The 25,286-nt window shown below is 39.3% G+C and overlaps 1 protein-coding gene across 1 annotated transcript in view; it reads right to left on the bottom strand.

The window, feature by feature from the left end:
- Positions 1-25,286, bottom strand: part of MYO3B (myosin IIIB) — a 240,547-nt gene that overhangs the window by 68,623 nt on the left and 146,638 nt on the right. The window contains exons 24-25 of the mRNA XM_073905602.1: positions 16,575-16,635; positions 15,540-15,639 (exon numbers count right to left, since the gene is read on the bottom strand). Of these exons, the coding sequence (XP_073761703.1) occupies positions 15,540-15,639; positions 16,575-16,635 (161 nt within the window). The remainder of the gene's footprint in view (positions 1-15,539; positions 15,640-16,574; positions 16,636-25,286) is intronic.

Genomic DNA, 25,286 nt, shown 5'->3' on the forward strand with positions numbered 1-25,286 from the left:
TTCTAGGATTTAAGGGAAGGCCATAGGCCCATACCTGCCAGCCTCTATGTCAAGGTAAAGAGCATCAATTGTACTAACAGGATAGGCAGGAAAACACTTTCAAGGGGTGAGTAGACTTGAAGGAAGTATGTAAAATGTTCAAGTGGGGATCACCATCGACTCTTGAAAAACACTTCTTAAATTTAGCAGAGACTGCAATCATTTAACTGGTGGTGGGGAAGATGATAAATATCTGTCAGTGCACAGAACTTCACTTTTCACCGCTGGCATCTTCTCTTTATAGAATCCTGTAACTTTAGGGAATTCAGGCACGACTTGGTTCAACCTACTCATTTTTCTGTGAGGGCTAATTTACTGCCTAAAACCAAATCCAAATGCCTTATCTCTAGACATTCAGTCAGGCTTGTTGTTATTTGGAGGTTTTATGAGTTTTGTGGGGTTTTTCCCCCTGTATCCTGATTCTTCTCTAAAGTCTACATAGTTATAATACAGCCTTTAATGAAAGAAAAACTAAAGACAATTTAAATCTCCAAAACACAACATATGAGATTCTGGGGACCATTATTGTTCTTATTAAAATTAATAGCCTAAGAAGTCTTAGGGTAGCATCTAAGTTCAGGTTGATATTAATGAGAATCAGGAAAAAACTGCTTTCAAGGAGAGCAATAATACAAATATGTGTCACGCATAAATTATCTGAGCATTTAAAAGTGGCTCAGAAAACATTAACCCTGCTTTGCAGGGAGTTCAAAGTAAAGTGTTAAATGATTTTATCTCAGTTTTTATTTCCAACTTTCATTCTAGAATTTTCTTAAGAATCCTCCTTCTCAGGGGCGCCCGGGTGGCTCAGTCGGTTAAGCATCTGCCTTGGGCTCAGGCCATAATCCCAGGGTCCTGGGATTGAGTCCTGCATTGAGCATTGCATCAGGTTACCAGCTCAGTGGGCAGCCTGCTTCTCCCTCTCCCTCTGCCCCTCCCCCTATTGTGCTTTCTTGTTCTCTCTCAAAAGTTCTCTCTCAAATAAATAAATGAAATCCAAAAAAAAATCCTCCTTCTCTATTAAATATGAAAAACTGAGCAATAGATAAGCAATATTTTTTTGATAAAAAAAGGCTAAAATGATGGAGAAATAAACACAGGGCTCAATGTTTTAGTCTTTTCAAGAATTTGGAGATTTTTAATTTTTTAAAAGGGATCAAATTTTTTCTTTATCAATGAAGAAGGAAAAGACTACAGTAACCTACCTTGGCATTCCTGAGAAGCCACAGCCCTATCCTTTTTAGATGCACGTGCATCTTCTAGTCTAGACCCAAAGCCTTAGATTCTGGCACAAAACTTTGCTGAATGAAGCCACTGCTTTTAAGGGTCATTTGATGAATTATAGAGCCAAAGAACTCAAACAGAAGTCTGAGAAAGCTATAGCAATCTACAAATATTTGAAGAACTACCATATATTAAAAGAAGTAGCCTTTTTTTTGTTGTTGTTCAGTTATTGGGAAGAGAAAAGGAACCCTTCTATTAAGGTTTCTAACCATGAAATAAATAGTCTTCAAAATTAGCCAATTCCTCTCACTAGTATAGAGATTCTTAACCGGGGATGAAGACACTGATAGAACATGAAGGTGTTCAAAGAGTCCTTGAAATTATATGCAACATATTTCTAGGGTCAGAGTGCATGGATTCCATTAGCTTCTCCAAGAGGCTCATGTAAGAAGGTCTGCAAAAAAATGTATGAAACCATCCTGTTGACCATTTGTCAGAAGTGCTGAAGAGACGATAATCACTCTAAGGTCAGTATTTATAATTTGCTGGTTACAGATAATGTAAGCAAAGCCTTTACACAGTGTGTGTTCCATCCTCTCATCACTCAGCAGTTATTTACAGGTGTCCCTTATGCTCATTTGGGTTGATTTGCTCAGAGTGATAGGTTAAAGGGAGCATCTATTCTAACTCCCTAAGGGGAGAGACAATGGGATGTACTTTTTTTCCAGTGCCTCCCCACAGTGTTAAAGAAACTGCTACATGAAGTGGGGGTTCCATTAACGGGCGGATTAAGAGGATGTACTCTAGAGCAAGGCATGACCAGCCCAAAAGAGACGAGAAGAGCCCTGGTCCCTGGGTGGCAACCCAAGTTGAAAATCAGAAGGCAAAAAAAAAAAGAAAAGAAAAGAAAAGAAAATCAGAAGGCATAGTACAAGTGTGATGCTGTGAGCTAAACTACCCTGAGCATGGGTAAATAGAGCAGCGAAGGACAAATGGAATGGACACTTTGTAGTTTGATCCTTGGAGATCTGGAGTGGCTCCTTGGATGTTCTGTCCCCCACCCCCACCCCAAACATTCAGGACCTTGTGTAATGAGTTAGCATATGAAGTGGCCTTTAGAGGACAAATCAGTTAAGAACAGAAACAAGTCTTGAGCTCTTTGCACTTATCTGATTTCTGCATAAATGCAGAGTTTGACATTTAAAGTTGGTGTGTGCCCATTGGGAGAGCCCAGCCATTGTGTCCAGGCATAAAAACTTCTCCTTTGAAATTAGAATAGTATGTAAACTCATCCCTTAAGAGCTTTGTAGATTCTTGCATTTGTTTCTTGGACCTGTTTGAATTTGTCATTTTAAATAGGCTGCTTAAAGAAAACACTTGGCACCAATTTAATGAAAAGGGATATCATTAATTTCTTCCTTTAAAATTAGGAAGGGTCCCTTTGGGAACACTGAGTCTTCATGTATATGTCAGACAAACCCAGCCTAATGTCTAGGTAGACTGGCTGTTCTAATTGCTCACGGCTAAGCAGCTGAATAGACCCTTTTGGATAGTGAAGAAAGGAAATGGAGATCTGAGTCGGCGGGAGGGGTATGGTCCTTATACCACGTAGGTGGATTAACGAAACAGAACTCCTCCCATTACACAAATTGCCAGACCCAGAAAATACCAACAAATTAGTCCCACTCTTCTTAAATGCAGTAAAGGTTCAAGGTGATAAACTTGAGACTTGTGGTGACATTGAGGAAAAACCAAAAGTGGTTTACAAAAATCTTAGCATACTCTGTAAGTCTTGACAATTTGAAAGGAAAGGAGGAGTTGTTAACTTGGAAACTGCTACTTTCAGAAGTGATTCTCATTTGAGGGGTAAGAAATCACAGCAGCAGCGAAATGTTTATTAAGTGCTTACCTTGTGTCAGGCTCTATTCTCATGAGTTAAACCAATAATCTGGAGTCTCATTTTTGTTGTTGTTGTTGTTGTTTTAGATTATTTATTTGAGAGAGAGAGAGAACACAAACAGGGGGAGCAGCAGGCAGAGGGGAGAGGGAGAAGCAGGCTCCCCACTGAGCAAGGAGCCTGACACAGGGCTCCATCCCAGGACCCTGGGATCATGCATGACCTGAGCTGAAGGCAGACGCCTAACTGGCTGAGCCACCCAGGCGCCCCTGGAGTCTTATTTTTGAAGGACAAGTCCTGACTTAGAGTTCCCTCAAAGTTGCCAGAGCATCACACACATATAAACACACACACACATATAAACACACACACACACACACACGCACGCACAGATTCTTAGGAATGTGGATCAGAGACCAAGGAAGTTCAGGCTAATCAAAGGATTAAATACCAGCAAAGTCCTGGAAAGACAGGCAAAATATGGGGCCGGAAACGTTTGGGGATGGTGGTGGGCATTGCTCTGAAAAGTCTGGTTTTAGGATAGAATGCAGACTTGAAGCAGGGGAAGAGAAAGTCACTGTGAATTGTTCTTGCTTGGAAGTAAATTGTGGACTCATTTAATGTCAGTTGTTTATCTTGAATTTTTCCTTCCTGTCGTTACCCCAACTTCAAGTTTATAGTTCAAAAAGAAATATATCTATTCTTTTAAAAAAATAACAAGTAATTTTAATGTAAAACTGACAGCAGTCCTAGCTAAACAGACACCTATACCTAATGCCAATAGTCCCGGAGGCATGTTTTATGTCCCTTATTTTGCCTGCTTGCCTCTGAACCTAATCAGGATAGAGCCCATGAAATCATAAACTCTGACCAATACACAAACAATCAAATAGCTTGGGCATAAAGTAATAGACTTCACAGTCTACTGCTGCCCATAGAGCTAACTGTTCAACCCCTTGAGCTTTCTATTTTCCCCTGTTCCTTTGTAGAACAAAGAGGAAAATATATGTAAGAAGCTAAAATGGTTGTCCAAAGAACCATCAAGAATAGTCTGGGCCATGAGAGTGGTCCAGAGGCACCATTTCCTTGATTTCTCCCTAGAACCCAGCTCTGTGTTGACCAACTGGGACTCAGTTTCCTCATCTGTAAAATAAGAGGGTTGAGGAGAAGTATTTCAAAGGCTTCTATAATTCCAGATCCAGATAAGTCAGGCCATAGAAACTTGGTAGAGAATTTACCCAAAGAAAAATGAAATATTCCCATGAATAAGAAACAGAACCCCATGCAGGAGCAAACTTCTGTTGAATGCTTACTATATGCCAAGTATTGTGTGAAGCACTGTACATGCATATCCCATGTTATAGGTATTTTTATTATTCCTGTTTTACAGATGACAAGAAAGAGGCACAGAGAGGTTAAGTAACTTGCCCCAAATCACAAAGCTGTTCGAGTGGCAGGGCTGAGATGTCCATTTAAGTCTGCTTGACTCCAAAGCCTGCTGTGCTATATGCCGAGAGTGTGGGACCACCATCTGTGGACGTCTTTTTTTATAAGAGCTCTAAACTGGAAGCAACCCATATACCCAGTGACAGAAGACTGGATTCATAAAGTAGGGTACTCTATAGCCATGAAAATAAACAAGTTAATCTTAAAAAATGTAATATTAAGGGAAAAAAAAGGAGAAAAAGCTAGAAACCAAAGAATACATGCTGTGTGATTCTAGTTATACAAAGTTTAAAAACAGGCAAAATGGAACTATGATATTTAGGATGCATACTTAGGAAGAAAATGAGAGTCATTATCAGGAAAGGGCGTGCAGAGCATTTCTGAGGTGTGGGCAAGTTCTTTTTGCGATCTCAGTTGTAGTTATGTGTGGGCCTCCTTTATAATAATTCCTTACACTGCCCATCTCTGTTTTAAATGGGTTTTTTTTTTCTGTAGGCATGTTATATTTCAGAATTTAAAAAAATATAAAAACAAGAACAACCCAAATCCCCTCTCTCTCCCATGTGGGCTTTTCCTGGTGTGGAGAGGGAACAGAGGGCTGGGACACCTTTCTCCCCTCTCTGCCTGGCTGATTCTTGGTCCTCCCCCCGCCCCTTCAGTTCTCCACTTTGGTTTAGGCCCATCTGGCCCTTCTCCACCCCTCTGAGACCTAGTATCCTTGTTGGAGCTCAGATCCAGTGCTTACTCTTATTAACACCTCAGTCAAAGGAGACTTGATTTTGGAGTTACTTGTCCATTTCCCCCTTGGACTGTAAACTTCACATGGACAAGCCTGGATCCTGCTGCCTTGTATACCACCAGCACCCAACACAGTTCCTGCCACTTAGGAGGTGCTCAATAAACACCTGCAGACTATCTGAAAGAATAAGTAATAAGGATGTATTTCACTCTCTCCCAGGCCTCTCTGATTTAAGCTAATAATTTTTCTTCTGCTAAATACAGTTTTTACCAGAAGCTGACAACTGGAGTTTTCCTGGTCATTTTAGGAATTCTAGTTACTTAAGAAGTATAAGTAGCAAGGAAACAGGAAACTCATAGAAAAATGAAAACTGGAAAAAAATCTTAGCATGATTCTGCATATAGTCGTATTTTTTTCTTATTTACTTTTGAACTATGTCTGTCTTGCCTCCCTATAGCACTTAAAATTGGTTATATTTCATTTGGGGAACACCCTTGTGTCAGGTTCTTATATGTTCAACATCTAAATGACAGATCACCTTGTTCCTCTCAGACTGCTCTTACTTCCTTGGATGCAGAATGGGTGCTAATAAGCCAAGATGGGATTCAGGTTGATTTGAAAACATTTTTCTTCCTAATTATATACACATAAAAGATTAATTACTGCTCTACCAAAGACACTATTTAAACAATGAAAAGACAAGCCACAGACTGAGAGAAACATTTGTAAAACATACCTGGCAAAGGACTGGTATCCAAAATATACAGAGAATTCTTAAAACTTAACAATAAGAAGACAAATGACAATTTAAAAATAGGAAAAAGATCTAGACAGATACTTCACCAAAGAAGACATACAGGTGCCAAATAAGCATGTGAAAAGTTGCTTCAAATCATATGTCATCAGGGAAATAGAAATTAAAACAAAAATGAGATACTACTACACACCTATTAAAATGGCTAAAATCCAAAACACCAATAATACCAAGTGCTGATCAGGACGTGGAGCAATATGAACTCTTATCTGCTGCTGTTGGCAATGCAAAATGGTACAGCTATTTTGGAAGACAGTTTGGCAGTTTCTTACAAAGCTAAACATACTCTTACCATATAATCTAGCAATCACACTCTCTGGTATTTACCCCAAAGAGTTGAAAACATATTCACACAAAAACCTGAACAAAAAATGTTTACAGCAGCTTTATTCATAACGGCCAACACCTGGAAGCCACCAAGATGTCCTTTAAGAGGTGAATGGACAAACAATCCACACAATGGATAAACATCCACACAAGAGTATTTTCAGCAATAAAAAGAAATGGACTATCAAGCCGTGCAAAGACATGGAAGAGCTCAAATGCATATTGCTAACCGAAAGAAGGCAATTTGAAGAAGCTGTGCACTGTATAATTCCAAGTATATTTGCATTTGGAAAAGGGAAAATTTGTAAACAGTAAAAGAACAAAACCAAACAAACAAAAAACAACCCCCACCCTCACCCCCCAAATAGAGGTTGTTACAAGTTTAGGGTTGGGGGGGAGGGAGGCAGAAATAGGTGGAGCCACAAGGGATTTTTAGGCAAGTGAAACTACTCTGTATGATACTGCAGTGGTGGATACATGTCAATACATTTGTCAAAACTCAGACTGTGCAACACAAAGAGTAAGCCCTAATATGAATTCCGGACTTTAGTTAATAACATATCAATATTGGCTCATCATTGTAACAACTGAGCCACAATAATGCAAGATGTTAATAATAGGGGCAACTTGGAGGGAGGGGAAGACATAAGGGGATATATGAGAATTCCTCACTTTGTTCAATTTTCTGAAAATCCCAAACTACTAAAAAAAAAAATTCTATGAATTAAAAAAAAAAAAGTATTACTCCTAATCTTGGAAAACAAGCAAAAGTAAAAAGAAAAACCACTCCACTCCTCACTCCTACCACTATACAACTGTATGTTTAATTTTAAAGTTGAAAAGAATCCTTTAAAATAAAACAAACGAGGCAGCCAAGGTTAACAGGGTAGTCTATAGAGTATGTGCTGTTCCAAATACATCAAGTAAGAAAAGAATTTAAAAATAAAATTCCTCTCAGCACGTTTTATAGCCATGCCCTCAGCATCCCATTCTGGAAGCCAAGTACCCTAACTCGCCTCACACACCCTGCCTTGTGTTGTTTGGCAGCTGTGCTCCTGATGTCCTGGGTCAACGCCAGAACCTCACTTGGCATCTGCAAAAAGTGCATCCTGACCTGACACACTCGGGAAAGCACCGGAAAAGTTCCTGCTGAACTTTCCTCGGATATGTTTGCAGTCACAGTCTAAGCAGAAATAATGGCCCCAAACTATGCAACTTCATAACGTGCTGTAATGAGTTGCAGGAATGAGAACAGACTGTCACAAGGCCTTCCGTGAGCCATGTGGCCTTGGGAATGGTGGCTGACAATGACCTCCTGGGCTATGGCCACTTCCCCTCCAGCCTCAACTCCTCAGGCAGGGTCAGGATCTTGCCGCCTCAGTGGGTGGTGGTGCTGACCTCTGTGGACCGTGTCCCTTCTGCTTATCCTCCAGATCCCCAAATTTCAGGGAAAACGGGGTGCTAAAATGAATGTTCTCCTCTTGGTAGTTAACCTACAAAGTTCCTCCTAAAAGTCACAGTTTTGGACAGAAGCCTCAGTTGGGGTAAACTGCCACAACAGCCAGCCAGCACTCCGTTCACATTCTCCAAAATTACAAAATAAAGCTGAACAAAAACAAAACAACCTCAAATCCAGATCTGGTAAAAACAAGAAAAGTCTTTTAAGCAGAAGAAGAAAGTATCTGATTAACATAAATCAGGCTAAGTTAGAAATGAAGTTTGGGATTAGGAGAGCTATAATGTCCTCTCTTCTTTCTCCTTCCAACCTCTACCCTCATGCCCACAAGCCTCGAACCGTGCAATCCTTATGCTGGCCTTACGTAAATTCTTTTGCAAAAAACCAGAACATAAACATTATGGTGATGACATACATATTAGAGATCCGTGCAAATATTCAGATCTGGTGGGGTTTAGAGCAATTTTGCATTAAGAGAAGCTGGCAAAGCCTGGCAGAGTTTATAAAATAGAAATATCCTTTAAAAGCAATAATTCCTAATAATTTTGGAAACTGAGACACTTTATAAAAATCTGGAACACTCCCCTCCTCCTCCTCTACAGCTAAGTTACAAATAACTGTAACTTTGTTCTTGACAACTTCCTGAGAACTTAATGAGGCCACTTGAGATAAATAAGGACACTGGCGTATTCCCAAACCTGCTTTGGAAAATAACAGCAAAGACCAAGATATTAGAAATACATTACATTCTCTAAGTGTCTTATTTCACTTCCTGGCCTGCCGTTGATATACAGTGGGTGCTCAGTAAGTGTTTGTTGAATGAACAGGAAACCATACACATACAGCTCACTTTTTCTGACTCAATATAGTATTGCAGAGATAGGGGACATCTATAGCAGTGGTTCCCAAAGGGTAGTCCCCAGACCAGCAGTGTGGTGTCAGCTGGGAATTTGATAAAAACACAAATTCCCCCTCTCCTCTACCCCAAATCAGAGACTATGGAATGACAGTGATTTTGATGCACACTGAAGTTTGAGCACCACTCATCAAAAAAGATCCTTTAACAAGGAGGTGGTTTTTTCCACTTCCCATGCTAATGGAATAAGAATTTTATGCCTGTAATTCCTTTACTGCCTCACTGAGAAAAGTCCTGAGACAGGTTTTAACCAGTCTCACTGATGAGGGTTTACGGTGAATTCTGTGGCACCTGGGCAAGAAGAAAAGATGTCTCAGGCCAATGGAAGCCAAAAAGAGGAGGGATTCAGAGTACCAGAGACTACCCATATGTGAGGGCATAAGAGAGGCCTCGAAGTCTTGTGTGTGGCATTCCATAATGGCATCAGATGCAGGCCACAGGCCCAGCAGCCTTCCCTCCATATAGGGTTTGGTTTCCATGTGCTTTCCCAATAGGGATTATCTTGCCTTTGAGACTCCATTGTAGGAACATGCTCTCTTGGTCAAACGGATGACATCTGAGCCCTTTATGGTCACAGTGCTTGCTGTTTGGCAAGCTGCTTGTAACCCCTTCCAAACATAGGCAGGCAGTGTGAGGCAATTCTGTCACATGGATCTAAGGCTTTGTCTTGCCTGAAACAGTGATCTAATTAAAAAAAATAGTTCCTCCCCAAATCAAGTTCAACTTCTAGTATTTTAATAGGGTGACCAACTCATCCCCATTTGCCTGGGACTGTCCTGGTGTTAGCACTGAAAATCCCACATCTTGGAAAACTCTTCAGTTCCAGGAAAATGGAGATGTTTGGTCAGCCTAAGGATTAAGAGTTTCAAGGACAAAACAGAGCCCAAGTTTGCCTTCTGATAGCTGAACCAATGCCAAAATCAATAAGAGTTAGCAGTGAGCAACAAGAAAGAAAAATAATGAAGGAGATGGCATTAGACTGGGAAGAAGTGTGGGGCAGACAGGCCATGAAAGATCTGAAATCAGATCACTAAATCTGACATCAGACACCCCCTGAGGGCTCTACCACAGCCCAACACAGTGCACTGCCAACTGTCTCCTTTGGGAGGCGAGTGCAATTCCACTCGCTCCTCAGCTCCCTACAGATGTGCTGTGCTCCATCTTTAAGACCCAATGGAGTTAAAGGGCAATGTAGCAAGTGCAATGACCTTCTGACCTTCAAAAAGAAATATGGGGGCACCTGGCTGGCTCAGTTGGGAGAGCATGCGGCTCTTGATCTCAAGGTCATGAGTTCAAGCCCCACACTAGGTGTAGAGCTTACTTAAAAGAAATTTTTAAAAAGAAATATGAATAATTTGTATTGCTTGTAGATGAGAAGATAACCAAGGGCAGACCTACCTCACTTAGGTGAGGTATCACAGGAAAGGGTAGGTGATCCCATTTCACAATGGTCTCTAGGACTCTCTCTGCATTATGGCCCAGTGTGATAATTGTTAAAGATTATGTACTGAGACACTAAAGAATTGTGTTCATTACACTAGTATGAAAGGGAGTCATAGGTTTCAGAAAGTTTCAGCTGTCTGGAAAATGAAACTTACCCAGAATATCTCATTCACCGATGAGGTCTGTAGTCTATCCTCAACCCACGGGCTGGAGTAATCATTTTAAAACACAACTCAGGTCATGTCACTCCTGTGCTGAAAATGCTCAGCACTCTGCATTTCACTGAGTTTATACCCTTACTATTGTGGGCCCCCAATATTGGCACCACCTGGAAGCTCATCAGTGTTGCAGAATCTTCAGAGCCACCCAGACCTACTGAATCAGAATCTTCATATGAACTACATCCCTGGGGTGCTTGTTAAGTCATTAAGAAGTATGGACCTCGGGTACCTGACTGGCTCAGTTGGTAGAGCATGAGATTCTTTTTATTTTGTTTTATTTTTTACTTCTTTTAAGCAGGCAGCACAGAGCCCAGTGTGGGGCTTGAACTCAAGACCCCAAGATCAAGACCTGAGCTGAGATCAAGAGCTGGACACTCAACTGACTGAGCCGCCCAGACGCCCCAAGCATGGAACTCTTGATCTCGGGGATGTGAGTTCAAGCCACATGTTGGGAGTAGAGATGATTTAATAAATAAAAGTTAAAAAAAAAAAAAGAAGAAGTAGAAGAAGAAAAAGTGCTGACCTATATCATCTGACTCCTCATCTCCTGCCATTCTTCTTGCTCTCCCAGATCCTATCACATCGGCTTCTTTCTACTCCTCACCTATTCCATGCAGGCTTTCCCCTCAGGGCCTTTGCCATAGGTATTCCCTTTGCCGGGAATACTGCATGGCTAATTAGTTCACCACTTTCAAGCCTTCTCAATGAAACCAACCCCAACCACTCCATTTAAAAGTGCAACCATCCCCCAATCACTTTGCAACTATCCAAGCAGTGAAATTATTTAATTAGACTGAGAGGCATATATCCAGACCTGATCTGATTTTACTGTTTAAAAATGTATCCTTTAGACATTTCTCCTTATACTTATTTATTCATCTATTTACTCAACAATTATTAATACTTACTAAGTGCCAGGAACTCTCCTATTCTCAGACTTCTTACACTGTTTTAAAAGACCAGTTTTGGGTTGGTTGTTTTAATTTCCAATTTGCACAGTCAGATACTTTTGTGAATACAATCAAAAGGAATTATAGTTGACCCTTCAACAACACAGGGGTTGGGAGTGCTGACCTCTGCACAGTCAAAAATCCATGTCTAATTTTTGATTCATCAAAAATGTAACAACTCATAGCCTACTGTTGACCTGAAACCTTCTAATAACATAAACAGTTGATTAACACATATAATGTATGTTATATGTATTATATCCTGTTTTCATACAGTAATACCTTTTTCTTAATTTTTTTCAGTATTTCTAAACTGTGCAGTTCATCTGAGAGTTTTTTCAAATTGTTGCAAATCTAAAAAAAATTTTCAATATATTTATTGAAACAAAAAAAAAAAACAAGTATAAGTGGACCCACACAGTTCAAACCCATGTTTTTCAAAGGTCACCTACTAGATACATAATCACATATTTGGATGTTGTGTCAATATCAGATTGATCTAAACTTTCCTAAATTTCTTACTCTAAATTAATTTATTTTACATGTCTTTACTAATCTTGTTGGGACAAGTAGCAAGATTCAGCCCACAGACCACACTGCTTGGATTAGTTGCAAAGTGATTCTATTATGCACTTCCTGGGTATACTGTGATTTCCTCTCCTATGTGAAGATAAGTCAGGCTCAGATGGACCAATTAAGGACACTTCTGAGACTCTCTGACTAAGGGGCTGAAGACAGCCTTTGTACAAGCCCCATATCTGTATCCTTCTTTGCATGCCTGCCCTGAGCAGAGCTGGCCTGACTGAGTAACTTTAGATTTATTCCCTGCCTCTCTCCATCCCCCACCCCACCAGACCACTTCCTACAACAGTGAAGTTATTAGCAGTCATTGCAAGTTACAAGGCTAACTTGTTGGATGTTAGTGGTTTTTTTTTTTTTTTACACTGAAAAGATCACAGTATTCTCATTCAGTCTTTCACAGAAATATAGGTTGAAATAATGGGTAATTTAAGGCAAAATATTAAACACAAAAGTATAAATTGCTGAAATATCTCTTACAGGATATACTCTTGTTTCTGCAGTGATAACCTTGAAAACATAAAATTGGAAAGCTTTTATTCGTCAATCCATCTTTGCTACTTTCTAAGGTCAAGGGGAATTTGATTTACATAACGTGTTTTCCTGCCTAAACCTTTCTCTCTCCCCCACTCAAAACAACAGCAACAAAATAAAATAGCTTGGATCATTTTAACTTGTTCTAGTGGTATGCTATACCTATTTGGGGGTGACTAAGAGACATTTATTTTATTCCAGGATTATTAGAAACACATTTTAAAACTTTTCTCTGACTCACTCAAGAGCTTCATTACATTCTTGCTTCCATTATATTTCATCACAGCTTTGGATGCTCAAGAATTCAGTTAGAAGTAATAGGCTCGGCTGTGAGGAGAGAGTACAGAAATGAAAAGATACAATACCAGAGAGTTTAAAATCTAGTAGATGAATGAAAATATAATGTAAGGCAGGATGTGATAAGTACTATAAGAAAAGTCAAAGGCACAAAAGAGGGAACCACGGGGGGAATCAAGAATGGAAAGGACTGGGGAGCCTGGGTGGCTCAGTCAGTTAAGCATCTGACTCTTGATTTCAGCTCAGCTCATGATCTCAGGGTCGTGAGACCGAGCTCCTCATTGGGCCCCAGGCTGAGCATGGAGCATGATTAAGATTCTCTCTCTCCCTCTGTCTCTCTCCCCCAATACCTGGGCCTCTCATCCCCCCACTCACACTCTTTAAAAAAAAAGAATGGAGAGAACTGAAAGTGAACAGGGAAGAAGGATAGATGGGGCAGAGGGCCCCATGTGAGCAAAGTCAGAGGAGATAAAGGACATACTAGGGATGTTTGGAGAATAGAGAACAGTTTGGATATTCTGAAGCACAGAATGAGGAGGAAAGATCAGTGGAAGATACAGCTAGAAAGGAAGATTAAGACCATAACAGAGATAGCCTTGAATGTCACGCCAAGAAATTTAGAGCTGATGCTGAAGCAATGGGGAGCCATGGAGGCGTTTGGAGGAAGGGAATGTTAAGATCAGAGCATGCTTAAAAAATCTCCTCAGGTATCTGTGCAGAAGATAAGTTGAAGGAGGAAAAGAGTGGAAGCAGGAAGACTACTTAGGATGCTGTTTACAAGACTGTAAGGAGAAGTAATGGTGATGGTAGGAGACCCAAGAGAAAACCATCTAGATTGGAGGGGAAAAAAAAGTGTGACAGGAAAGTGCATATGAGCCACTTACAGCAAGTCAGATGTGTAGCTTATTAATAAGTTTGACTTTGGGGATACTTTCCTAAAGACTGGGAAAGATGATTGTAATCCAACAGATCTCTTTAATAGTTAATTTAAAATACAGTATCCTTTTCTCCCTCTAAACTCCTACCAAAATTTAGTGTCTTACAATAAGAACTTTATTTCATTGTTTTTTTCATACTTATAGATTAAATTTGCTTTTATATAATATCAATAGCAATGACTACCACAGCAGCAGCTGAAATAATGTACCCTTACCATGAACCAGACACCATGCTGTGCTCTTTACTTGTACTAACAGCTCACTGAATGCTCACTACAACCCCTCAGCTATGAATTACCATTTTCCTCATTTTACATGTGTAAGTACTGAGATAAGGAGTTGTTTCATAATTCAATTAACACTACACAGGAGAACAGAGATTTGAATCCAGGCAGGTCTCACTCCAGAATCTGTGGCTTTGGCTACTCAATCATACTTAAAATTTTTCTTTTTACGTGTATTTTAAAGTAGAATGCCAAAAGAGAACAAAGATCAGATGGAACAAATTGAAAATAAATAGCAAGATGGTAGATTTAAGCCAAAATACATCAATAATCACATTAAATATAAATGGTCTAAACAACCCAATTAAAAGGTAGAGACTGTCCGTTTGGATAGAGACAAATGCCAACCAAATTCTTGCATAATGGATTCTGCTCCACCACAGTTTTTTCCCTAAATTTTCCTCTTTTTTTGCACTACTCCTACCTCTCCTCATTGTGACCTTATTCCTGAACACTATCTGGCTGGGTGGGGACACTGAACACTATGGGGATAATATTCCTTTTGACAGATTTATTATTTTCTGCATACCCATTTAGAAGGTTCTGCTATAGTACACTTGTCCTCTCTTGTCTCTTTCCAAAAGTTTAAGTTCCATACAGACTAAAGGTCCTAACACATTTGTTGTACATTTTCCACTTCATATTGTACTGCTTTGTCACTGAAAAACAGGCTAAGAAGAAATTTGGAGAGACCTGAGAATCTATGGCATATTTCAGAAAAACAGATGAGGTTTACATTGAGTGTAATGTCAGTATTTTAAGTTGAAAAAGTTTCTTTCTTAGGAATGGTCCACATTGCTCTTAGTATCTTCTGGTTCATAAATATTTCTTACGATCATGCTTCTATTTTATCTTCCAGAAGTACACATAAGCTGCACAGTATAGCCACATATAAGGCCCCAAACTAACTTTCACCATATTCTGTAGCAAAGAAATTAGAAAAGGGGCCATAAGTAGCTATTTCCCAAAGCAGTGTGGCAAGACATGTGTATTCTTGCTGAAAGAATGGTAGTGTTGCCAAAAGAGCAGAACTACTCTCTAAATCCATATTCTTTACTAAGCCCTAGATTTTGACCCAAAATGATCTGTTCCACTGAAAGTTGGTCAACTGTTTATCTTTCCTTTGGCAAAATGAAATTGTGACACCATTGCCTAATTTGAGGTTCTTAACAGGTAAAGGGAAATAATGGCCTTTGATATTCATTTTCTTCCCTCAGAGAAGTAAACTTGAGTGGCATGAGAAGGCAGTAAATGGCTACCTTTAATACACATTTTGCTTCCAGCCTTTATGGTTGAACAAACCTGAACTTTTGCTAATGTTAGGTCATATTGCTATCTGAGTCCCATCTTCTAGACAGTCCTGCCTAAACAACTCATCAAAAAGGGCACAAGCATGCCCAAGGTAGAAGCAGCATACAGTTCAAAATGTTCTTACCAGATTTTGCAGGGGCTCCTCTCGAGGGACTTGGTCCTGGGCGACCCAGGGCAGCATGGCATGTCTGAGAAGACAGCAGATCAGTCCCAGAAACGGAATGCTTCAGAAAGACCCAGTAAGAGAAACATTACTTTTATCTTCGGATGAAGCAGCCTTAAGGACATAGCCTCCATTTAACTAAGGGACCTTTAACCCTGATGATATGGGGAAGAAGCTAAATATATTGGGGTCATGTGGTGAGTTGCCCCCATCTTGCATGAGAATTGAGAGGAGGTCCTCTCCTTGGAGCAATTAGTAGCAGAGTCTCAGCACCTTTTGCTTAATTCATTTATTTCTTCCTCTGAACATGTTAACCTAGCCCCCTCTTAAATTAATTATAATCCAGAATATAAAAAACAGCTATGTGCTGATTTTCTCCTATACTTAATTTTTATCCCTAAGAAAGAAAAAAGAAAACCTATAGGAAGGTATTAATCTACTTAACATTTCTAAGTACATCATCCAAAGGATTTTGTTTTTTTAATCTTACATATGCTCAGCAGAGTTACTGGCAAAAACTGTACATTTTCTTCATTTCATCCTTTCAACATCAAATAGTAGGCAGCAAAAATTGGATCAGACTTCAAAGCCTGCTGTGGGCTCCAAGTCACAGAGAGACGCCTCCATTTCACATATTGAATTCGAGCAGGATATCAAAGTGCTACCAAAGAACCTCGGGTCTTTACTCAAAAAGAGGCTCTAACATCTGTAGAGAGTGGAGTGCACAGACAAATCACCTCAGGGAGCAGCTAGCATTTATTCTCAGCAGCAAATTTCCAGGCTTTTGATTCTCGCTTCACTGTACCTCCCTGTCTCTCTGCTGAACCAAGGTTCTTTAGCAAGCTGGGCTTTTGTCTCAAAGACTTCAAAATGTCACTAACAGCTTCATGTTTGGATGACTTGACCAAGCAGCCACATATAGGCTTCCCAACCATCGACTTGGACAAGTCTGAAATAAAGATACACAGTCACTTCGGAATCAAGATGTCCAGCTACCTTATGTGAATGTCCTGTGGAGACATCACACCCTTTTGGAGAACACTGGGCTTGTGGATGCCTAAAAAGAAAAACAGTCATTTTTTAAAGGCCTGAAATCATGCTTAAGAACTTAAAGAGGATTGTTTTCCTCCAAAGAGGTATCAGAACATACTCTTACTAAGTTTCCATTGTTTCCCATTCTGGTCCTCGATTAAAAGGACATGGTCAACTTAAGAAAATGCGCCCTACTAAGTGTTACTGCTATATTCACAGTCAGCTTGAGGTCCTAAGACTGTAGAAGCTACCCTTTTTTTTTTTTTTTTTTTTTGGAGAAAATTATAAAACTTTATTGAAAGACATTTAAAAAGGCTAAATAAATGGAGAAGTATATCATGTTCACGGATTGGAAGACTCAACATCGTATTTAGTCTATAAATTCAATACAAATCCAATAAAAATTCCAACATTTTTGTTTTGTTTTAGAACTTGTCAATCCAATTCAAAAGTTGTACAGAAGAGCAAATGGCTAATAGCCAAGACACTCCCGAGGAAGAAAAATTCGGTGGTAATTTTTTTGGAGGTGGGATTTGTCCTGAGATATCAAACTGTTTTCTAAAGTTGTAGTACTCAGGGTTGTATAGTACTGCCACAAGGTTAGACAAACTGACCAGTGAGTCAGAATAGAAATCATCAACAGACCCACCCACACAGAGAGACTTTATTTATGAAAGAGCTGGTGTTATAGGTCAGTGGGAAAGAATTAAGTATTCAGAGGATGGTGCTGGGACAACCACCACTTACCCACATGGGAAAAATATTATATTGAACTTCTATCTCCTACTTTTCACAAAAATCAGTTCAAAGCAGACTAAAGACAAATGTGAAAAGACTATAAAATGTTTACAATGCAGTAAAGAATATCTCTATGACTTTGGGTAGGAAATGATCCCCCTACCACCAAGCCAATTTGTATTCAGCTTTATCAGATACTTTTCAAAACCAGTTACTTCCAGGAGGACATAGTTGACAATCCATAACGTTTTACAACTTTCAAACTCCCCTTCCCCAAAAGTCAACAGTCTTCTGTTGCTGTTTTGAAAAGGCGGAGTTCTCAGAAGGGGTGGGTATTTCACAAGAGGCATGTAAGATCTTTCACAGGTCAACTCGGACATGGAAGAAAGGGACTAAAAACTCTTAAGATTATCAATGGGATGATCCAGCAACTACAAACAGGAATCTTGGCTCTTTAGGGCTACACCATCTCGATGTTATCAACAGAAAGCCTGGGTATTGTTACCCGACACAGGATTTTAGGGGGGCCAAGGCCACATCACAACTATTTCAGGAAGTCAAGTATATGCTGATGGCATCAGGAAAGAAGACATGAAGTTTTGCTTCTCTATGCTGTAAGGCTTCTAAGCCAAAGCGGCTGACATGTGTGAAAGTCAGAGAATCTCTCCTGGGAGCCAAGAATAATCTTCAAAAACAAGGACAGAAGATCCCATCTTCCCCATTTCAGTCCAGCTTCTGAGACATTCTATTAGTGGTATTTGCACTTACCACAAAAAACAACGTGTCTTGTATGCTAACAACATAAGTTTGGGGGGAAAAAAAAAAACAAACCCAAATTCTACATTTTTATAAAACTTGATTAAAGAAAAATAGTATTTCGAACAGTAGAGTCTCTAGAAGTACAGAGCTATCAAAAAGAGTACACTTCACTTGGCATCCCCACTGCCTTCTGCTTTCTGTGGCTGGACTGTGGAAGCATCTAGGTTCTTTGCAGCGTTGTTCCCCTCCTTGCCACCATCCGCTTTTCCCTTTCTCCCTTTGGGCAGAGAAGCTACCCTTTTTAAAGTTGTATGATACAACTTAGTTTACTATTAGGCTTTCACAGACTTTACCAAGAAGCCAACAAAACTGATGCTAAGGCTGTACTTCCCAGCCAGCACATTGTAAGCACATTAATTGTTAGATAATTCAAAATAGATTCTGTAGTCAAATAAGTATGGGAAATGCTGAGTTGTACATAGTTAAGAGGCTTCCTTACTTTAGGAACGATCTTTTATAATCACAAGATTCATTTCTGGATTCCTAAAGGCAGGGGTCGGGGGTAGGTGCATAGTTTCTTAAACTACTTTGACCAAGCAACTTAAAAAAAATGATAACCTACTAACATCTATTAAAGTATTAATGTTTTATGGAGCAAAGTTTGGAAAAATCAATTTCTCTCTTTCTCACACACACACATACACAGACTGGGGAAATTTCTATAGTATTCTGGTTTCCAGTTTTCCTTCTCTGTAAAATAAAGGGATTGAGATAAACTATTCTTAAGGTCTCTTCTAGTTCTATATTAAAAATCTTATTCTTTATTTAAAATGAGAAATTCATTTCTGAATTTTCTGTGAACAGTTCGTGGATAACACCATCAAAATGCATCTATACAGAGAGTATAAACAATATCCCCATTTAAAAAATATAACATCAGTACCTGGGGAGAGGAGACTATAATGATACACTTATTTGTGTGCACATTTGTTTATCATATGTCTCCCACTATAGAATGTAAGTTCCAAGAAGGCAGAGATTGGATTTGCTTTATTCTATATTCTACATCAGCACCTGATCCTAGGGTCTGGTATGTGGCAAAGTGCTCAATAAATATTTGATAAGTTGAATGAATAAAAGAATGACTAGTGGACCCCCCAAAGATGAAGATCAGCAGGAATACCCTTAACATTAACATTAAATTAATGAGCTTTTATATAACACTTCATATTTTTTTAAATGCTTTTATATGTCTAACGAAAATTTCACAACCATTTGAGCTAAGTGCTTTAATTGTCCCTATTTTATAGATGAAGAAACTCTAGTTCAGAGAGAGTAAGGGATTTGGCCAGGGATCAGGTGAATACCTATCAGAGCTAAGACATTGACCCCTGTTGGTCTGACTTTAAATCCTCTGTCTTCCTCTGAAACTTGACACCCTCTATGCACTTTGGTTTCTGTGCATCAGGTCAATGAACTCATTCCCATCAGCCTAGGCAAGTCCCAATGGTTCTGGGACACCTAAAGGACAGATGGACTCTGAGGTCCTCCAGGAGTCCTGGTAAGGTTTGGAGACAATCTAAGGAAGAGAGTGTAGCTGTCATATTACTATGGGCTCTCTCATTTCTATCCTATCTGCCCCAACATGGAAATGAAACCTCTTAAGAACTCTGCTCATTTGCATGGCTTTGTAGGATCCAAAAGCCAGGGGCAGGTATCTTCCTACTCTCCACTGAGGGTCAGCTCAGCAGTTTGAGCCCCTCCTCATTCAAGCCTTTGGAAGAATCTAAGGCAGCTCAATATAATGTTTATATGTATTACCTGGTTTTATAAATGGAGGTGGTTTGGGTAGTGTCCATAGGCAAATAGATTAGAAAATACCTGATTAAGCAAATACTTGATCAAAGCAGATTTCTTTGCCAAGAGGCTTTCCAGAACCTTTAGCTTAATACCACGCACAATGAAACCCTACTTGTGGGTAAAAATACACAGCATTTCCCAGATGTTATCTTAGAATGGCACCCTTCTCCCAGGGAGCATGTTAGAGGCCAACTGGTTCTTATAACATGCCTTAGTAAATTCTAATCTGAGCAGCCTTTATTTGAAACAAATTCCAATCTGCCTTAATGGGGCACCTAGGTGGCTCAGCCTGTGTCTGCCTTCAGCTCAGGTCATGATCCTGGGTCCTGGGATCGAGCCCCACGTCAGGTTCCCTGCTCAGCGCGGAGTCTGTTTCTCCTTCTCCCTCTGCCCCTCCCCCTCCCCTTGCTTGTGCATGTGCTCTCTCTCTCAAATAAATAAAATCTTTTAAAAAATGAAAATAAAAAATGGTATAAGTTTTCTTCAAAAGTCTAACTGCCTCAACTCCTTAGCAGCAATTTATCAGATATGTTGTCATTTGCTTCAAGGACTTGAGACTGGCAGTCAATGATAATGCTCCATTAAGCTATCACTGCTGAAATAAGGAAAAACACAATAATGAAAAATAACCAAAGCTTATTGCATGCATACATTTCACCAGGCACTGATCAAAGAATGGATACACGGTCATTTCATATAACATTTCCAACAGCCATGTGAATTGGTTATATTTTTTATACCCATTTTACAGGTGAAGGAATCAAGGATCAAGAAGCTAATGACTTGGTTCATGTCATAACTAGTGCATAAATAGTGCACCATAATTTGACAAGTACAACATCCATTCACAATAAAAACCCTCAACAAATTAGGTTGAGAGGGGACATACCTCAACATAATAAAAGGTTAGATATATGAAAAACCCACAGCTAAAATCCTCAGTGGGGAAAAACTGAGAGTCTTTCCCCTAAGGTCAGGAACAAGACAAGGATGTCCACTCTCACCACTTTCATTCAACATAGTACTGCAAGTCCTAGCCACAGCAATCAGACAACAGAGAAATAAAAGGCACCCAAACTGGAAAGAAAGAAGTAAACCTTTCACTATTTGCAGATGACATGATACTACATATAGAAAACCTGAAAGATTCCACCTGCTAGAACTGATAAATGAATTCAGTAAAGTTGCAGGATACAAAATCAATGTTCAGAAATCTGTGACATTTCTATACAACACTAATGAAGCAGCAGAAAGAGAATTAAGAAATCAATCCCATTTATAATTGTATCAAAAATAACAAGATACCTAGGAATAAACCTAACCAAAGAGGTGAAAGACCTATACTCTGAAAACTATAAAACACTGATGAAAGAAAGTGAAGATAACATAAAGAAATGGAAAGACATTCTATGCTCATGGATTGGAAGAACAAATATTGTTAAACAACAAATATTGTTAAACAAAATGCAAACAGCATTTTCCACAGAACTAGAACAAACAATCCTAAATTTGTATGGAACCACAGAAGACCTGAATAACCAAAGCAATCTTGAAAAAGAAAAGCAAAGGTGGAGATATCATAACTCTGGATTTCAAGTTATATTGCAAAGCTATAGTGATCAAAACAGTATGGTACTGGCATAAAAACAGACACAGAGACCGATGGAACAGAGTAGAAAACCCAGAAATGAACCCATAACTATCTGATCAATTAATCTTTGACAAAGCAGGAAAGTGTATCCAACAGGAAAAGGACAATTTCTTCAACAAATGGTGTTGAGAAAACTGGACAGTAACATGGGGGGAAAAAAAGAAACTGGACCACTTTCTTACACCATACACAAAAATAAATTCAAAGTGGATTAAAGACCTAAATGTAAGACCTAAAACCATAAAAATCCTAGAAGAAAACAGAGGCAGTAACCTTTTTGACATTGGGCATAGCAACTTTTTTCTAGATATGTCTCTTGAGGCAAGAGAAATGAAATAAAAAATAAACTACTGTGACTACATCAAAATAAAAAGCTTTGCACAGCAAAGGAAACAATCAATAAAACTAAAAGGCAATTTATGGAATGGGAGAATATATCTGCAAATGACATATCCAATAAAGGGTTAGTATCCAAAGTATATAAAGAACTTATACAAGTCAACACTCAAAAAACAAATAATCCAGTTAAAAATTGGCAGAAGACATGAACTGACATTTCTCCAAAGAAGACATCCAGATGGCCAAAAGACACATGAAAAGATGTTCATCATCACTTACCATCAGGGAAATGCAAATCAAAACTACAATGAGATATCATCTCACACCTGTCAGAATGGCTAAAATCTAAAACATAAGAAATAGCAAGTGTTGGAGAGGATGTGGAGAAAGAGGAACCCTCATGCACTGATGGTGGGAATGCAAACTGGTGCAGCCACAGTGGAAAACAGTATGGAGGCTCCTCAAAAAGTTAAAAATAGAACTACCCTACAATCTAGCAATTGTACTACTGGGTATTTGCCCCCAAAATACAAAAACACAAATTCAAAGGGTTACATGCATCCCTATGTTTATTGCAGCATTATTTACAATAATGAAATTATGGATGCATTTGTTCATCAACAGATAAATGGATAAAGACAATGTGGTATCTATACACAAAGGAATATTACTCAGCCATAAAAATGAATGAAAGCTTGCCATTCGCAATGACATGGATAGAGCTAGAGAGTATCATGCTAAGCAAAATAAGTCCGAGAAAGAAATACCATACGATTTCACTCATATGTAGAATTCAAGAAACAAAACAAATGAACAAAGGGAAAAAAAACAGAGAGGGAGAGAGAGAACAAAGAGACTCTTAACTATAGCGAACAAACTGACGGTTACCCGAGGGGAGGTGGGTGGGGGGATGGGCGAAATAGGTGATGGGGATTAAGGAGGGCACTTGTCTGATGAGCACTGGTGATGTATGGAATTGTTGAATCACTCTATTGTACACCAGAAACTAATATAACACTGTATATTAACTAACTGGAATTAAAATAAAAACTTTTAAAAAATAGTGTAGCATAAAACCTGCTGACGTAGAAGACTCCAGAGGGAAATTATTGATTTAGGCAAGGATTATCAAGAGCTCATTAAACCTTCAGAGAAATGGTTGATAGTGAATGGGACAGTCAGGTGATGCCAAAGCACCTCTACACTGAGTCCTTCTTTCAGGGCACAAGGAGAGTAAGGTAACAGTACATCTTAATCCAGCTCCAGCCTTAGCACCACTAATGCCCAGACAACACTGTCTCGTGATGCGAGGCAATGTGAAGTATTTGACATTTATATTTTTTGTTTCAGTCAAAAACATTTAGCTTGAATGTAATCAAAGCTTCCAATCTTCTAGTTTACCTAGAACACAAGGTATAGAGGGACAAGCTAAGACTGCAAAGAATCAAGCAAACGAATACAGAAGGTGAGCTATAATTGGATCAATCGCTTAAAAAGTCAGAGCATGAGAAAGCGAGTATTACGTATTAAATGAAATTTAGGGATGTAACAACTCAATGCAAGGTAATGACCTAAACTGGATCCCAGCCTGGACAAACAGGTGTAAAGAACAGTCTTGGGACAATTGGGAAATTTTGACTAATTGGTATTAGGTGATATTAAGGAATTATTCATTTTATTTATATTATTTTTTAAGTAGGCTCCATGCCCAATGTGGGCCTTGAACTCACAATCCCAAGAACAAGAGTTACATGTTCTACTGACTGAGCCAGCCAGGCGCCCCAGGAATTATTCATTTTTAAAGTGTGAGATTATTTTGAATCTGTAGGAAAATTAAAAAATATAATACTGTCCTCAGCCTCCATTAGGAATCACATGTTAAATGGCAGAATCAGGGAATAGGAGGCAGGTGTCTGTCTACATATGATTCTCTGCATATTCCAAGGGCTCCTCTAGCCTGTCAGAATCCATGACTAAAGGCTTAAGCAGATTGCCTCCAAGGCTCAGCAGCTCTGTTGCTTTGCTGCAGTCAGTTCACTCAGCTGTGGGTTCTAGGGGAGACAGAAAAAGATCTCACTCCTCACTGACAGTGCTTCCGCTGGGCATCTGCCCTCAAAAAGCCCCTCCAGACGAAACATCGAATTCTTTCTTAAACCCTGGGATCCCCATGTGACTGGATGAGGGGCCGGGTGCAGGCTGGCTCCCGAGTACTGGGCTGCTGAGAATGCCCCAGCATCTCTCTTCTACAGCAAGGATCCATGAGGCCAGCTGGCTTTGTCATGCTGGGCTGGCAGCACTCAGTGAAGTCACCACACTCCAAAACTGGGTTTCAGCTTTAACAGGCTCCAAAATTCAGTTTGCCAGTTCACTGAGGGGTGATGATCTTTTCAGAGTAGAGTTGTATTAACCAAACTCAGAAGAGTCATATTTGAAAAGTAGAATGCCAGTGTGTGGTTTTACAGTGCGTAGTATAATCTGGACCATACTCTCCCCTTCACTAGTTGGCTGAAATAATCTGGAGACAGATTTATGCATCAGAATTAAAACAAAGGAAGCAGAGTACTCTTTGAGCACTGATCAATCAATCTAGTCTTGTAACTGACCTTCTTCTCCTTTAGGATTAGAATCTAACTTTTTTCTTGGATGGGAGTAGAGACATCCTGGTTACACTCTGAACTTCCATTTTATAAACTTCATTTAAATTTCTTTTTGCAGTTTTTATTAACTTTGATAAAAGTTGCAAAGATTATGTCTTATCTTTTATCAGTCATAATCTTGCTTGTAGACAAATGAAGAAACCCATTAGTCATTCACACTTGAAAGCATGCTCTAATTCCAAACAGGGTAGGTTGCAGCTAATTCATTGTGAGTTGATTTCTGTTAGCTTCCTGCGGTCTCTACATTTGGGAGTAGTTCTCATTGTAAATTTGTGTCTTCTGTGGCAGCCCTGGGAGAAAGGCTAATCAGCATAATCAAGCAAATTTGTTCCCACTTCTTTGATAGCTCTGAAAAACAAAAATCTGTTGTATACGGAACTCTTAATAAGAAGAGGTCAATTTCTTGTTCCCAAGCAGCAGCAACCAATGCACCCTGCAAAAGATATGCTCAGACCAAGATATTTTGCTGTCCTAGGATCCCCATGAGTCTTGAGGGAGGCACATTTCAGATAAATAAGTCATACAACTTTCCTTATGGAAATTACCATGAAGGATGATGGAAAACACAAATATCCTTGCAAATGGTTTCAGTAAGTTCGAGGTAAGGTAAATAAAGACATTTAAAACATGACATCAGAAAAAAGGACACTGTCCTTTGTAAAGGTTCCTGTG

The sequence above is a fragment of the Callorhinus ursinus genome, unplaced genomic scaffold (assembly GCF_003265705.2).
Source record: "Callorhinus ursinus isolate GAN/ISIS: 27379988/994484 unplaced genomic scaffold, GSC_fseal_2.0 scaffold2, whole genome shotgun sequence".
In the NCBI taxonomy this organism is placed as follows: Eukaryota; Metazoa; Chordata; class Mammalia; order Carnivora; family Otariidae; genus Callorhinus; species Callorhinus ursinus.